This window comes from Lynx canadensis, chromosome D1 (genome assembly GCF_007474595.2).
Source record: "Lynx canadensis isolate LIC74 chromosome D1, mLynCan4.pri.v2, whole genome shotgun sequence".
Lineage (NCBI taxonomy): Eukaryota > Metazoa > Chordata > Mammalia > Carnivora > Felidae > Lynx > Lynx canadensis.
Window position 1 is genome coordinate 81,443,155 of NC_044312.2, and position 15,059 is coordinate 81,458,213.

At 38.1% G+C, this 15,059-nt stretch overlaps 1 protein-coding gene across 1 annotated transcript in view; it reads left to right on the plus strand.

Annotated features, from left to right (window-relative positions):
- Positions 1–15,059, plus strand: part of ANO3 (anoctamin 3) — a 279,115-nt gene that overhangs the window by 78,921 nt on the left and 185,135 nt on the right. The window contains exons 2-3 of the mRNA XM_032594840.1: positions 9,312–9,506; positions 10,693–10,764. Of these exons, the coding sequence (XP_032450731.1) occupies positions 9,312–9,506; positions 10,693–10,764 (267 nt within the window). The remainder of the gene's footprint in view (positions 1–9,311; positions 9,507–10,692; positions 10,765–15,059) is intronic.

Genomic DNA, 15,059 nt, shown 5'->3' on the forward strand with positions numbered 1-15,059 from the left:
GGCCTGCCAGGTTTCAAAAGAGAGATCAGTCACGAGTCTTATAGGTCTCCCTTTATATGTGAGGGCACGTTTACCCCTTGCTGCTTTCAGAATTTTCTCTTTATCCTTGTATTTTGCCAGTTTCACTATGATATGTCGTGCAGAAGATCGATTCAAGTTACGTCTGAAGGGAGTTCTCTGTGCCTCTTGGATTTCAATGCCTTTTTCCTTCCCCAGTTCAGGGAAGTTCTCAGCTATGATTTCTTCAAGTACCCCTTCAGCACCTTTCCCTCTCTCTTCCTCCTCTGGAATACCAATTATGCGTATATTATTTCTTTTTAGTGTATCACTTAGTTCTCTAATTTTCCCCTCATACTCCTGGATTTTTTTATCTCTCTTTTTCTCAGCTTCCTCTTTTTCCATAACTTTATCTTCTAGTTCACCTATTCTCCTCCTCTGCCTCTTCCATCCGAGCTGTGGTGGTTTGCATTTTGTTTTGCATTTCATTTAAAGCGTTTTTTCAGCTCCTCGTGACTGTTCCTTAGTCCCTTGATCTCTGTAGCAAGAGATTCTCTGCTGTCCTGTATACTGTTTTCCAGCCCAGCGATTATTTATGACTATTATTCTAAATTCACTTTCTGTTATATTATTTAAATCCTTTTTGATCAGCTCATTAGCTGTTGTTATTTCCTGGAAATTCTTCTGAGGGGAATTCTTCCGCTTGGTCATTTGGATAGTCCCTGGTGTGGTGAGGACCTGCAGGGCACTTCCCCTGTGCTGTGGTGTATAACTGGAGTTGGTGGGCGGGGCCGCAGTCCGTCCTGATGTCTGCCCCCAGCCCCCGCTGGGGCCACAGTCAGACTGGTGTGTGCCGTCTCTTCCCCTCTCCTAGGGGCGGGATTCACTGTGGGGTGGCGTGGCCCATCTGGGCTACTTGCACACTGCCAGGCTTGTGATGCTGGGGATCTGGCGTATTAGCTGGGGTGGGAAGGCAAGGTGCACGGCGGGAGGGGGGCAGGCTTAGCTCGCTTCTCCTTAGGTGATCCACTTCAGGAGGGGCCCTGTGGCAGCCGGAGGGAGTCAGATCCGCTGCCGGAGGTTGGCTCCGCAGAAGCACAGAGTTGGGTGTTTGCGCGGAGCGAGCAATTTCCCTGGCCGGAACCGGTTCCCTTTGGGATTTTGGCTGGGGGATGGGCGGGGGAGATGGCGCTGGCGAGAGCCTTTGTTCCCCGCCAAACTGAGCTCTGTGGTCCGTGGGCTCCGCAGCTCACCCTCCCTTTGTCCTCCAGCCTTCCCGCTTTCCGAGCAGAGCTGTTAACTTATGACCTCCCAGACGCTAAGTCGCGCTTGCTGTCGGAACACAGTCCGTCAGGCCCCTCCGCTTTTGCAAGCCGGACTCGAGGGCTCTGCTTGGCTGGCGAGCTGCCCCTCCGCCCCGGCTCCCTCCCGCCAGTCCGTGGAGCGCGCACTGCCTCGCCGCCCTTCCTACCCTCTTCCGTGGGCCTCTCGTCTGCGCTTGGGTCCGGTGACTCCGTTCTGCTAATCCTCTGGCGGTTTTCTGGGTTATTTAGGCAGGTGTAGGTGGAATCTAAGTGATCAGCAGGACGCGCGGTGAGCCCAGCGTCCTCCTACGCCGCCATCTTCCTCCAAACGTGAGTTCTATTAAAGCAAAGTATTTATTTCAAAGAGGACATACAGCAAAGAAAATGAACTTATTTGGGGTGGGCTGTGTGACTTGGAAATTAGAAATAACACAGATAAAGATAAAATGAGACCTCTCATTTCAACCTTTGGGGCTTTGAAAATGTATTTCACCACTTTAAAAACCCCTTCATAACTTAGTGCCTTTCTTAGAGTATTCTGTCTTGCGTTAGATTTATTGGAGACCTTTACTTATTCACCCTAATACCTAATATGTTTTAATTGAATGAGATAAATTTTGATTTTGCTAATAACTCTTGTTTCAAGGCTGAGTATGCATAGTTTACTTTTGTCTCCTGCACAGTCTTGCACTTAACCAGCCAGTCAAAAGTACAATAAAATCAATAGTTTCCTTTTCGATGTTTACTTGTAAACATCTTAGAATACTTGCAACCAACCTTATAATTTTATTCTCTAATGGTAAAAGTATGTAATGTTTCTTTCTGTCCCCAAAGGTTATGCTAAAAGTTCCCCCCAAGTTCTACATCGTATGTGTGTAGTGAATAATCTTGGTTCATCCCTCTAAATCCATCCTGCACCATATTCTACCTTGTTCTGTTCCCCAGAGAGCAGATATCTGTGGACTACAACAAACAAGAGTTTGCATGACCTCTAACTACTATTTAGATTTGACCAGTTGGGAAGCATCAGCAGCAGATTAGAAATTGACAAAAGAGAGGTTGGGGTATTTTGTTTCCCTGGCTCGCTCCATGCCCTTCTGTGGTTTTTACAGCGGCTGCGTTCTGCTCTCTCATCACCTAGGTTCTGAAGGATTTCCTCTCCTCCAGATATAATCATCTCTAGGTTCTTATGTCGGCTTCCTCTCCCTGGTCTGCAGCTCCAAGGATAATAAAGGTTTTTGGCCCTTGTTAGCTGTAGGGAACTTCATCAACATTTATTGGTTTCTCTTAGACCTGCCCACACCTTTCTAAATAATTCCTTTATTAAACTTGTTTCACTTGGGGCGCCTGGGTGGCGCAGTCGGTTGAGCGTCCGACTTCAGCCAGGTCACGATCTCGCGGTCCGTGAGTTCGAGTCCCGCGTCAGGCTCTGGGCTGATGGCTCAGAGCCTGGAGCCTGTTTCCGATTCTGTGTCTCCCTCTCTCTCTGCCCCTCCCCCATTCATGCTCTGTCTCTCTCTGTCCCAAAAATAAATAAACGTTGAAAAAAAAAATTAAAAAAAAAAAAAAACTTGTTTCACTTACTCTCAGTTAGCCATCCTATTCTACTAGGAGGACTCTGCTACAAGAGATATACTTTTCCTTGTTCGAAGTGAGAGTAAAACTGAAAAGTGAAATAAGAGCAAACTATTGTAAAAGAAGTTTCTGGGTAAACAAAGAAATTGCATGTTTAATTGCAAAGAGCAGAGACCTTGAAGTTAGATGGACCCTGTTTGTTCCAGGCTCCAACACTTCCTACGTGTGGGACTAGACACCAGTTACCTAAATCCTTTGATTGTCACATTTAAAATGGGGATGGAAAGTCTTAACAGGACTAGTATGAGAATTACTGATAACATACAGGATGCTCCTGGCACTTCGTAGGCACTCAGTAAATGGTGCTTTTATACCAGCAATAACTTCCAGCAAAAAGAGCACACTCAAGCAACAAATCAGAGATGTTTCTTTAAACACAACAGAGCTACAGTGATTTTGACACAGAAGAGAAGAAGAAAATTCTGTCTATATTTCTATTTTTTCCTCAATGCTTATTATTTAAATAAATGTGCTTTCCTATAATCTACTATTATAAGAGAGTGTGTTTGAATTTTATAGAATCAAATGGCATCCTGAGGCAACACCCATTCTTGGACCATAAATTTTAAAATATTTCTGAGGAAGGTGTAAAGTTTTCCTAAACCACATAATGCATCTTGAGATTAGAACAAGAGTCAGACAACTACATTTGTTATTTTTTCAATCTCTCTCTTATGGACATTATGTAAAGCCCATTAGGTCATATTATCATTTTATTTTACTACAAGTCTTCCAGAATTCTTCTAACCATTTACTTGGTAGAAATTTCAGAGTTCATTCTATTACAGAATAAATATATTTTTTCACACGAGTCTTAGGATGAGTTAGTTTTCTTGAAGAAAAATTTTACCAAAAGAGTACATCTTTTGAAAATGTATATTTTACACTAAGAAAACCAACCATTTTTTTCTGTACTCTCCAATTGTCCCTTTGAAGTTTTCTAAGGATCTGTTTCTTCCAATTAAAACTCTATATCAACTCAAAGCCCATTGAATTAAATGGTATCTGAATGGCAACTTTTCTTCCTTTGGTGTCAGACATTTTATGAGACTTCATTTCTAGAAGATATCTTATTTGCAATTATATCTCTTGGACCTTTGGGTATGCACAAGTAAAATGTTATTTCAGTAGATTCCTTTAAGTATGTCAGCATTTACGAAGTGCTTTTAGAACAATTGGAAGTAGCTAATTGTTGCTTTAGAAAAATCTGTTCTATAGAAAATGACACATGGACTGCAGTTGACAAATTTATCCTTGAACTCAGGAGCTGCATATGCTTACCAAAATTGGCATGTTACTGTGGTCTCTTCTCTGGTTATTAGTTTTAAATAATATTGAATCAATATTATTTGAGGGTTTCAGGTAAAGCCACACAAGGAAAGAAATGGAACTTTGGGGCACAGAAGAAAAATGTTCTGAATGCTATGGGGGTAGCTGATGTTAATCATTCCGTGTGAAGAACAGATACTGTTAGTTATGCCAAGCAGATTATGATGATATTTAATATGGAACTTTGAAAAGAAACTTTGTACTCTTTAGAATGCTAGGATATCAGACTTAGAGCTTAGACTATATTGGTTTCTAGCAAAGACTATCTGTATAATAGCTTTGGAAACTCTCAACAGCTGAGGAAATGAGAAAGCACTGCACCGAAGACCCATAGGAAGGAAAATGAAGAGCTGTATGTAGGAAGGACCTTCGTTTCATCTTCAACATTATTTTCTCAATTTTCGTTGAGTGTTGCATTTGATAAATATTTTCAGCAATCGTGTTTTATATGGGGAGCTTTCTATCTTACATGCACAGTCCTTTGAAGAAAATGTGTTGAACCCAAGAATTATAAGTAAAGATGGAGAAGTAGGAGTAGGAATACGCCAAAAATAATCCAGTCGGATTACCTTCATAGACAAGACTTCAGTGGCATTACCACCTGTATTAGGAGTTTCTCTTGGGTGGTTTTATAATGCCCTGTGTATATTTTATATTCTCTTTTTACTATAAAAACTGTTTTTGTGTTTGTGCTTCCCCTCTGAGTAAGCACCTTGTTACACTCAACACGGGGTCAAAGTCTGGCCTAGAGACAGCACTCAAGAATTGTTTGAAATCACTACATAAATGATAAAAAACTAAATGAATAAAACTCAGTCTTAAAAATAATATTGGATACGTATTTTGTGTAAATCAGTTACACACATTGTTAACTCAGAACAGGTTATGTATTATTCATATCTATTATTTTATAGATCAGCACAAGAAATACAGTTTAGATACATGGTGGGTAGGCATTTCCTGTTGATATGTACCAAGCAGCACATGTTCATTTTTTCATCAAATTATATTCCACAGTTTGTTAAGATTGTGGATATAGAATTATAGGTTCTGAGCTATAGGTTCAAGCTCAGTTGGCTTTAGCTCTGTGGTTTCTACATTCCAAGCTCTTTGCTAAAAACGTGTGTGATATTTATACCAAGGGAAGCCATGGTAATGAACCATCCAGGATTGGGGTTCATGAGGAGCCATAGAGCATTCTGAAAAGATCCCGGGCTCTGAAATCCAGAAGCTATAACTTTCACATTCAGTTCTGCCAGTTGCTAGTTTTATGAACTGGAGGAAGTAAATATCTTAACCTCTCCCAGTTTCCTTCCCATCTAGGGTGGGCAGTGTTTAAAAATCTTTTGTAAATTTTGACAAATGCAATTATTCAAGAAAAGACCACAAGACATAAATTTGTGAAAAATAAAGGGCAAATAAATATATAAATAAATAAAATAATACCCTAAAGAGCAGTAGCTAATTTTTATGCCTCATCTAGACTCACCTAGACTCCAGCAATAGTTCCTTTATGCCTGTCTGTCTCAGTGTGCCACAAACAGATTTTTTTCCAGTTCTGTAAATACATTGCAATCTTCCTACCTCATGACTTTCATACATGTTATTATCTTCCTGTAAAAGCACCTTCCACAAACACACATGCACACACACAGACATCAATGCAAACATACATAAACACTTTTCTATATGTTAGGTTCTTCTTCACGTTTTTCGCCTAACGTGTCACTTCTTCAGAGAAAATGTCCCTGACCACTTCTTAAAGGAAGTCTCCTTTATTATTATCATTATATAACTACCTACCTCTGGGTGGTTCACTTGGTTGAGCATCTGACTTTTGATTTTGGCTCAGGTCTTGATCTCACAGTTCCTAGGATTGAGCCCTGTGCCTGGCTTTGTGCTCTCAGCATGGAGCCTGCTTGGGATTCTCTCCCTCCTTCTCTCTCTGCTCCTTTCTTGCTCTGTCTCTCTCTCTCTTCTTCTCTCTCTCTCTCTGTCTCTCAAAATAAATGAATGAATGAATAAATAATAAATAAATAAATAAATAAATAAATAAATAAATAAATAAATAAATAAAATAGCAATACCTGTATTTTCATAGCATTTCAGGCAATTTATGTGTATATACTTATTTATTTTGGTTTGGTCAGTGTCTGATTCTCAACTAGAATACAAGTCCCATGAAGGCAGAAATTCTAAGTCTACCTTGGTCACCAGTGTATACCGAGGGCCAGCAGAGTGCCTGCAGAGAGCAAAGGCCCATTTCATATCTGTGAATGACTAGGTGCATACTGGAATGAATAAAATGACAGGACACACTGGCAGCATCAGTGAGCATAATTAAGTTGGTCTCACTCCATGCCAGTTTATGAAGTAATGTCTACTAAGTCAATAGTCATCTTTCATCTAAAGAACTGTTGAAACTTTCCCTCGTGTTTGAATATGGTAAGAAAGGGAAATGCAGAAGTTGTTGCTTTTTGAAGCTAGATGCTGGGGTCAGTGGATTAAAGTGAATGGTATTTTATAGATTCCCACCCAGGCCATTTCTCTGGGGCCCAGGGGACATGTCTCTCTCAGTTCAACATCTTACCATCAACTGTTACGGTCTTTCATCTATGCACCTTCTCTCTTCCCCATCCCTTCCACAAATATTTATTCTTTTACTCATATGTTCTGCTAGAGTAAAAGATTATTCTCAACCAGGCCCCAGAAACTGAAACAGTGTCCTACATTGGTGTTTCTTGAAAAAATAGATCACATTACAAAAGACTAATAGACATAAAAACTTACTAGGACAGGTTTGCCCTATGTTATTCCTTGAATGTAGTGTAAAAAACACTGGTTGGTCCTTGAGAAGAATTGTCTAGTGTTTTTGCAGGATTTCACTATGCTTTCTGTGGACCTTGGGGAATTCCTGTTCCAGAGAATCTTTTCTCTTCTCTTGTCTTCTCTTGTCTTCTCTCCTCTCCTCTCCTTTCCTCCCTTCCCTTTTCTTTTCTTTTCTCTTAATTTTTGAGAGAGAGGGAAAGAAGGATAGGGCATGAGCGGGGGAGGGGCACAGGGAGACAGAGAACCCCAAGCAGGCTGCACACTCAGCATGCAGCCCAACACGGGATTCCATCCCATAACCCTGGGATCATGACCTGAGCTGAGACCAAGTCTGCCGCTCAACTGACTGACCCACCTAGGCAGCCCTTTAAGAGGGTATTTTCTTTTCATGTCATGACAAGGTCCCAGAAAATCAAGAGACAGGGTGTTCTGTTTCCAGTCAATTCACAGTTCTTCCTTGTGTCCCCTTCAAGGTCGCATTCCATTTGCACACTGAGACTTAATGTGAAAACAGATACATATTTTTATAATACTGAAAGATAAAATCCCCACACCCAGGTTTATCTGAATTTCATCCGTTCAACCATGTCTTATTTCTGTAGAACCTCTGTAAAAATTGCCTTGTTATTTCTATCTCAGTTTTCTCACTTGTCTCAACAACAGTATGTACTGGTACCTCTACGTGTCTTCATTTGAATCCATTCTTTGAAGAGCTACTTAGAAATTTGGAGTTTATTTGTGAACTGACTACAAAATTGAGTAGCTAAACAATTATTGGCCTGAGAAATTTCAGGGGAATTTAGTTCAATTTGCTTGTATGTTAAATATGATAATTACTGAAAATGTACCTTTCCTTTTCTTCACCCCTTGCCCACACCTGTTATGACCCAGATTTTACTCAGTCTCAAAATTGAATTTAAGATGAGTAACATTCATTAACTGAACGTTCTGTGTACTAATGCATTTGCATTAGCCTTTCAGTTTTCAATCACTACATTAGAAATTCACATTAATACAGAGATTCAGCATATGGGCAGGTGAATTGGGAGGCTGGTAGAAACAGATGTGCTTATAGCTATGTTGTTTATGTGTTTTAACCTCTACTGGAATGGACTTTGCTAAATGTTCTTTACATTTCAATGTTGTGAATTTGGGGGTGAATAGATGATGTTCAGGAGTTTTGAACTAATTTGTAGACACACCTTGATGTGGTTTTAGCTTGGAATATGAACACCTTTCTCCTCATTTATCTGTGTGACATAAGTTCATATTGCTTTTCCTTTCTAAGTCTCAATTCCCCATCACCAAAGAAATAACAATACCTGGGGGTGCCTGGGTGGCTCAGTTAGTTAGGCATCTGAATGTATCTCCACTCAGGTCTTGAGCTCATGGTTTGTGAGTTCAAGCACTGCATTGGGCTTTGTGCTGGTGGCATGGAGCCTGCTTCAGATTCTCTCTCTCCCTCCATCTGTCCCCCCCCCCCCCCCCCCCAGGTCTCTCTGTCTCTGTCTCTCTCTCTCTCTCAAAATAAATAAATAAACTTTAAAAAAGAAATAATAATACCTGATCTGTAAGATTATTAGAAAATCAAATGTAGTATGTATATGTTTAAGGGAGAATAGGGTATAAAAAGAAGGGCTCAGTTTAGTAAATAGTAATTTGAATGTTTATGTACTAGGTTTATTCACTTGCTACTTGGAAATTTAAATGGTTAGGTTTGTTTGTTTGTTTGTTTGTTTGTTTGTTTTATAGAAGCTTTAAAAAATGATAAAAGGTCAGGGGCACCTGGGTGGCCCAGTCAGTTAAGCATCTGACTTCGGCTCAGGTCATGATCTCATGGTTTCTGGGTTCAAGCCCTGCAGCAGTCTCTGTGCTGACAGTCAGAGCCTGGAGCCTGCTTCGGATCCTGTGTCTCCTCTCTCTGCCCATCTCCTCCTTGCACTCTGTCTCTGTCTCTCTAAAATAAATTAACTTAAGAAAAATTAAATAAAAAAATGATAAAAGGTCAGCTGAAATCTGTTTATTTCTCAGAACTGTTTGACAAATTTCTCACTTTCCCTGACGAAATATAAACAAAATGAACTCAATTAGTTCTAGTCCCTATGTGGTGCTTTTCAAGAGTACTTTCCTGAAACAGTCATCACAAGAATTAAAATGTATTTTTTGCCTTTTGCTGATTATTTCTCACTTCTAAAACTCGCCATTTTGAATTTGCAGGTATGAATATAAGCAAGAGTGAGATAACAAAAGAAACTTCGTTAAAACCGTCCCGGAGATCCCTCCCTTGCCTTGCCCAGAGCTATGCCTACTCAAAGAGTTTGAGCCAATCCACCTCTCTCTTCCAGTCAACGGAGAGTGAATCTCAGGCTCCCACTTCTGTGACCTTAATCTCCGCTGACAAAGCAGAGCAAGGTGAGTACCTATCCTGTTCTTTTGTTCAACTTGCAGAGTAAGTGTTTTCAAGCCATTCCTTCTTTCCTTCATCCATTCTACTAGTATTTATTAGAGCTCTTTTGCAAGAAGGCTGGCATAGAAACAACAGTACACTAGTTAATGGGAGGCCAGTGGTTGGCCAGATGTGTTTTTGCTTCTTCCTTGCCTTGAAAGTAGCCAACCGTATGGGAACCTGGACCTAATATTTTCTGTTTGCAGGAGCAGACAGACCATCTACCTGAATTGCTAGGTCATTATCATTTCTGGTGAGAATTTATAACCAGTAACTGAGTAGAATATGTCAGCAATAATAAAATCAGTTTCCTAAAAAGAAAGACTAAAAACTTTATATAATATTGACAGTAAAGCAATCAAGATTTGGCTGCGGGAAGATACGGTTGGACAAGTGTTAGCAATCAGATGTTGGCACTGAAGTCATAGATATTAAAAGGGCTGAAATACAGGGAAGTGCCAGCTAAATTCCACATTAATGAGACTTTGTGGCCACCCTGGTCACCCTTCTCCACACATCTGCCAATCTGAGACACCATTATGCTTTTAGACAATTCCTTTTCACAAAAGCCAAGAGTCAAAGTACAACCAAGCCCCCTGTCATTCGGTGGATGAGGTATGTTTTTATTTTCCCATCCCATACTTTTGTCTCATGAGAATGCATTCCTTTGTGATTCCTTGGGGTTATTTCTTCCTCTGGATAGCTTGAAAATACCAAGATTCTCTTTTCAATAATATCGTGAAATCACTACCGATTATAAGTAGCTTACATCCATGTCCAATAACTACTTTTCTAATAGCTAATTACTCAAGAAAATGAAGGTATTAAAATATAATAGAGATATATCTATTATTGAGATATATCTCAATATTCTCTATTCAATATTTTCAATATTCTCAATAATTATTGAGAAATATCTCAATAATAGATATAATATATAGATATATAATATATAGATAATATAATATATCTCTATATTGAGATATTTCTCTTACTGAGTGAAATTTTAATTAACCAATTTCAACTCGTTAACTTAAAAAAGTTTCTTTATGTTTGGCTATCATTTGGACATCAGCCACCATGGTCATTTTTCTAAATGTTAATATTTCTATTTCCCAAAACAATGAATGTCTTTTTTTTTTCTTTTTCCAGTTAATGCTGAGGAGGATAACAAAGACTCTGTGCTCAAATGCTCTTTCGCTGACCTCAGTGACTTTTGCTTGGGTAAGTTGATTTCTAGTGTTTCCTACTCCTTTATCCCCTCCTCAAAGGTAAGCTGCCTTCTTCAAATCTAGAACATTATTTTTAAAGAAAAAGATGCGTGCTTGGTCTTTAGTATTTGATGGGTGAGTATAACAATCTAAGGTGAAAAAATGAGTAAGCTATTTCAGGTACAGTTTGAAATTCAAGTAGTAGAAGAAGATTCGTAATGAACAATTCTCATAACCCAGAATTTTTTGACACTTTTTTTCAATTCTCTGTGAATAAGCACATTAATACTGTTATTTCTAGATTGTTTCAAATTTCAGCAGTATCTGTTAATCCCCTGTTGTGTCAGATGAAGATTTTGCATAACCTTTCAAATTGTCATAGTTATATTGCCATTTAAAATTTTAGATCTCTCTGCTGATTAAATTTGTAGATTTAAATAGTATATTTATACCTTTATATCGTGTTCTCTCACATTTTAATGATATCTCTTGTCTCTTGGCAAATAATGCTTTGGCAGTTCCAAGTTGTTATGACCTCTGTGCCACTCTTGAGTATCCCTAGAGTCAAGGTCGAATTGTTTCCCCTTTCCACCCCTCCATCTATTACTCAAAATCATGCCACATTAAAGTTTCTTCTTTGTACCACAAACTTTAGTTAGTTTTATTTTCCTAGATTCTGGGTTTTTTTTTTTCTTCTTGAGAGGAGAAAATACCTCATCTTCTAAATATTCCCATATGTTCCAGATTCTTATTTTTATATCTTTATCTCATTCTTCTTCTTTAAAAAGTTCTTGATGTTCACTGGCTTCTCATTGGATTATTGGATTCAGTCCAGTTTCTAATTTCCCACATACTCTTCTTTCTTACTTTTCAATCTCATTTTTTTGAGTATATCTTTAAGCAATTACCTCTGCAGGCTCATGTGAGATGCAAACTTTCTAAGTTACTGTATGTCTGAAGTGACTTCAGTTCACTCTTAAATTTCATTTTATTTTCTTAGTTATAAAGTTCTAGGCTAAAAAATCACTTTCCTCAAGGTTCCTGGGTGGCTCAATTGGTCAAGCGATGATTTCATGATCTCACAGATCTGGAAGTCAAGTCCCACAATGAGCTCTTCACTAACAGTGTGGAGCCTGCTTGGGATTCTCTTTACCCACCTCTTAAAATAAATAAATAAATAAATAAATAAATAAATAAATAAATAAACATTAAAAAATCATTTTCCTCAAAATCTGGAGACTGATTCACTGTCATCTAGCATCCATTGTTACTGCTAAAACCTCAATTGCTGTCTGATTGTTGTTCGTCAGTGATTTTTTTTCTTCTCTCTGTGCATTTTTACTATATTTTTGTGTGTTACAAAATGATACAACATAATGTTTTGGTGTGGGTACATGTATGTGTGTGCATTTGTTTTCATCTCATGGTTTTAATTTCTGCCTCTGCCTCAGTTGTGGAAGATTTCCTGCACTCTCCAAATGACTTTTCATTTCTGTGTGTGTGTGTGTGTGTGTGTGTGTGTGTGTGTGTGTGTTGGGGGAAGGGTGAGGTCATATATGTATATTTGATTTCCAAGAGTCTTTTTTGTTTTCAGAATGTAGCTTTTTCAGAGCATCTTATTGTATTTCATGAACACAACATCTCTAATCTCTCTAATTACACTTGTGATTATCTTAAGTTTTCCTTTGATTTTTAAGGCTAAGTCTACTGTGGCTGAGATCCATTTTTCTGACTACTTAAATTAGTCATTCTCTTTTAGGCTGTAGAATTTCCAAGAGTTTCTGGTGATCTTTGTTCATCTGTTTACATTTAAGAATCAAAGAACACTGGCAACTGTTGCAACTTTTTGAAAGTTATTTATTATCATGTGAATGAAGTGTCCAGAGCAAGGGATAGTCGATGTACTTGAAAGCTCATTCAACCATCTTGATCTTTGTTTCTTTGCTAACAAGTTGATGATGAACAGCTCTTTAAGGATGAGCCAAAGAATGAAACCTATAGAGCACTTATCTTAGAGACTCAGTACAGTTTTACATTTAAAAATCTATCCCCCCCCCAAAAAAATAGTATCATAAATGAAAAAAAAAAAAAACATTTTTCCTCACAGCTTTCTTGATAAGAATTAGGAATGGAAGAAAATTGGATATTCTGGTAATTGTACTATTGAACATTTCATGACATGTTGCTGAGTGGGGGAAAATAGCTGAAATATAAATATAGACTTTCTCTCATTTTAGTTAAAAGCGTATTGGAAAATAGCTAGACAGAAATATACCAATATGCCAGCTAAGAGTGCATGTCTCCATATAGTAAGATTATTTGTGCTTGTTTCTTTCCTCTTGTTGCCTATATTGTCTTGTTTTCTCTAAACAACATAAACAAATATTATATAATAAGAATATGTAAAGAAAAAACATCAGAATTTTTTTGGTAAGTAGAGAAAATTGCTCGTATTTCAGTCAGAATAACACAATTCTATGGATAGTTTTCAAAACTGAAATTTGAAACTGGTTGATAGTCACCCAGTATTTGGAATAACAGTAATACTGAAAGATTCTATCCTGACCCTCTGTTGGGAGTCAATATAATTTTTATTTATTTTTCCTATAACAGAGACAATTTTACTTAACCTTCTCTTTTGCCCTTTGCTATTATCATGCAAGATTTATTTCATTTGAGTGAGATTTACATTCAGATCTGTAGCTTGCTGGCCTTGTTACATGAGCAGTACCTTTACACCGGGGCTTTTCTTTTTCATAAACTAAATAGAAAGAAAATAAAGTCAGGACATTACTGACATCACTCTGCTCCAACACGTATTTTACAACCTCAGCGTGAATTTATTTATAACCTTCAGAAAGTTAATCCTAGATTTTCAGTAGTGAGCGTATCGGTGGCCTGGCTGCATTGCCTACATCAGTGATTCTCAATTCTGGCTGCACATTCTAGTCAGCTGGGAGCTCCAGAGAATCAGTTTTAATTGGTCTGAAGTGAATTCAGGATCCATAATTTTAACTATACCCCAGATAACTCTTAAAGGTAGCCAGAATGAAGAATTTCTAGCCTGAAACATGTATCCTGATTTCTCTCTAAGGACATCCTTAAGGTACTTTTTCATAATTTTTCAAACAATGAGCTGTTTTATCGTAGCATTTTGAATTACTGCAAATTAGTCATGTTTCTTATAATACTCACTTTTGTGTGTGTGGCATAGAAACGGTGCTGACTTGTTCAGTTTCCTAATTAAAGGAAGACAACCACTAGCAGGTTCATTTCATATACAACATCAATATCAAAAAGAACTTTTCATAAGAACAAATGCACTCTGTCAGAGTACAAAGGTCTTTCCCAGAGTAATTAATTCTGAAAACGGTGACTATTGTTATTTTCCAATAAGAAGACAAAAACAAGAGCAAAAGCCTTGTCCGAAACATCCATACAGATGATAACAGTTTGCAAAGCACCTTTCACTAATAATTCTCCTAAATTAATACTAGTTAATAGCTTAACAATAACTCTGGCCATGCAAACCTTTCCATTCAATTCTATGCATCTTATTTTGATAGGTTGCCATCACACATGTTAACATTGTCACTAAATGCTTAATGTAATTGGGTGTCCTAACTCTGTGTTTCTTTCCTCGTCATTCCAGTGTATCCCAATCAATCTACACACTTCACTTGCGTTCCTGTCTCTCCAGGCATTGTACCCCATAGTCAATATTTTAGCACCCCCAGCGTCAATGTACCATTTATTCCATTTAAAGAAACATCACAGCTTCTAAAGGGATTAAAGCATTTACATACAAGGTATTTGCCTTTACAGTGAAGGTGAGAATGAAGCTCTGGCTGATGGTGGTATCACCAAGCATTCCATGAATCCATCTGGATGTAACACCTGGCTGGAAAGTACTCTTTTAGAGTCAGCTGCATATCTAAAACATGAATGATTTTATCGTGTTTCAGAAAAGATCCAGCAAAATGATGTCAAATATACAAAGAGTCTAATTAAATAAAGCATGAGTATTTTAGCAATACATACTCTCTTTTAAATTCAACAAAGTTACATTTTCTAATTTTGCTTTTAGAGTGCAGACTGCCAGCTTCTGGGTGGGTTAACGCATTTCTAAGTGCCAACAGGCTCTGATACAATTTTTTGGAAACTGACTGATGCATCTAATTAATAGCTGTGTGTGTTTTTTTTTAAGTGAACTACTTTGAATTGCCCCATGAGAGAAGATCAATACTGTGACAGGGTTAACTGCATGTAGTCAGGTCCATTGATGATGAGTATTTCTCACTGTTCCAA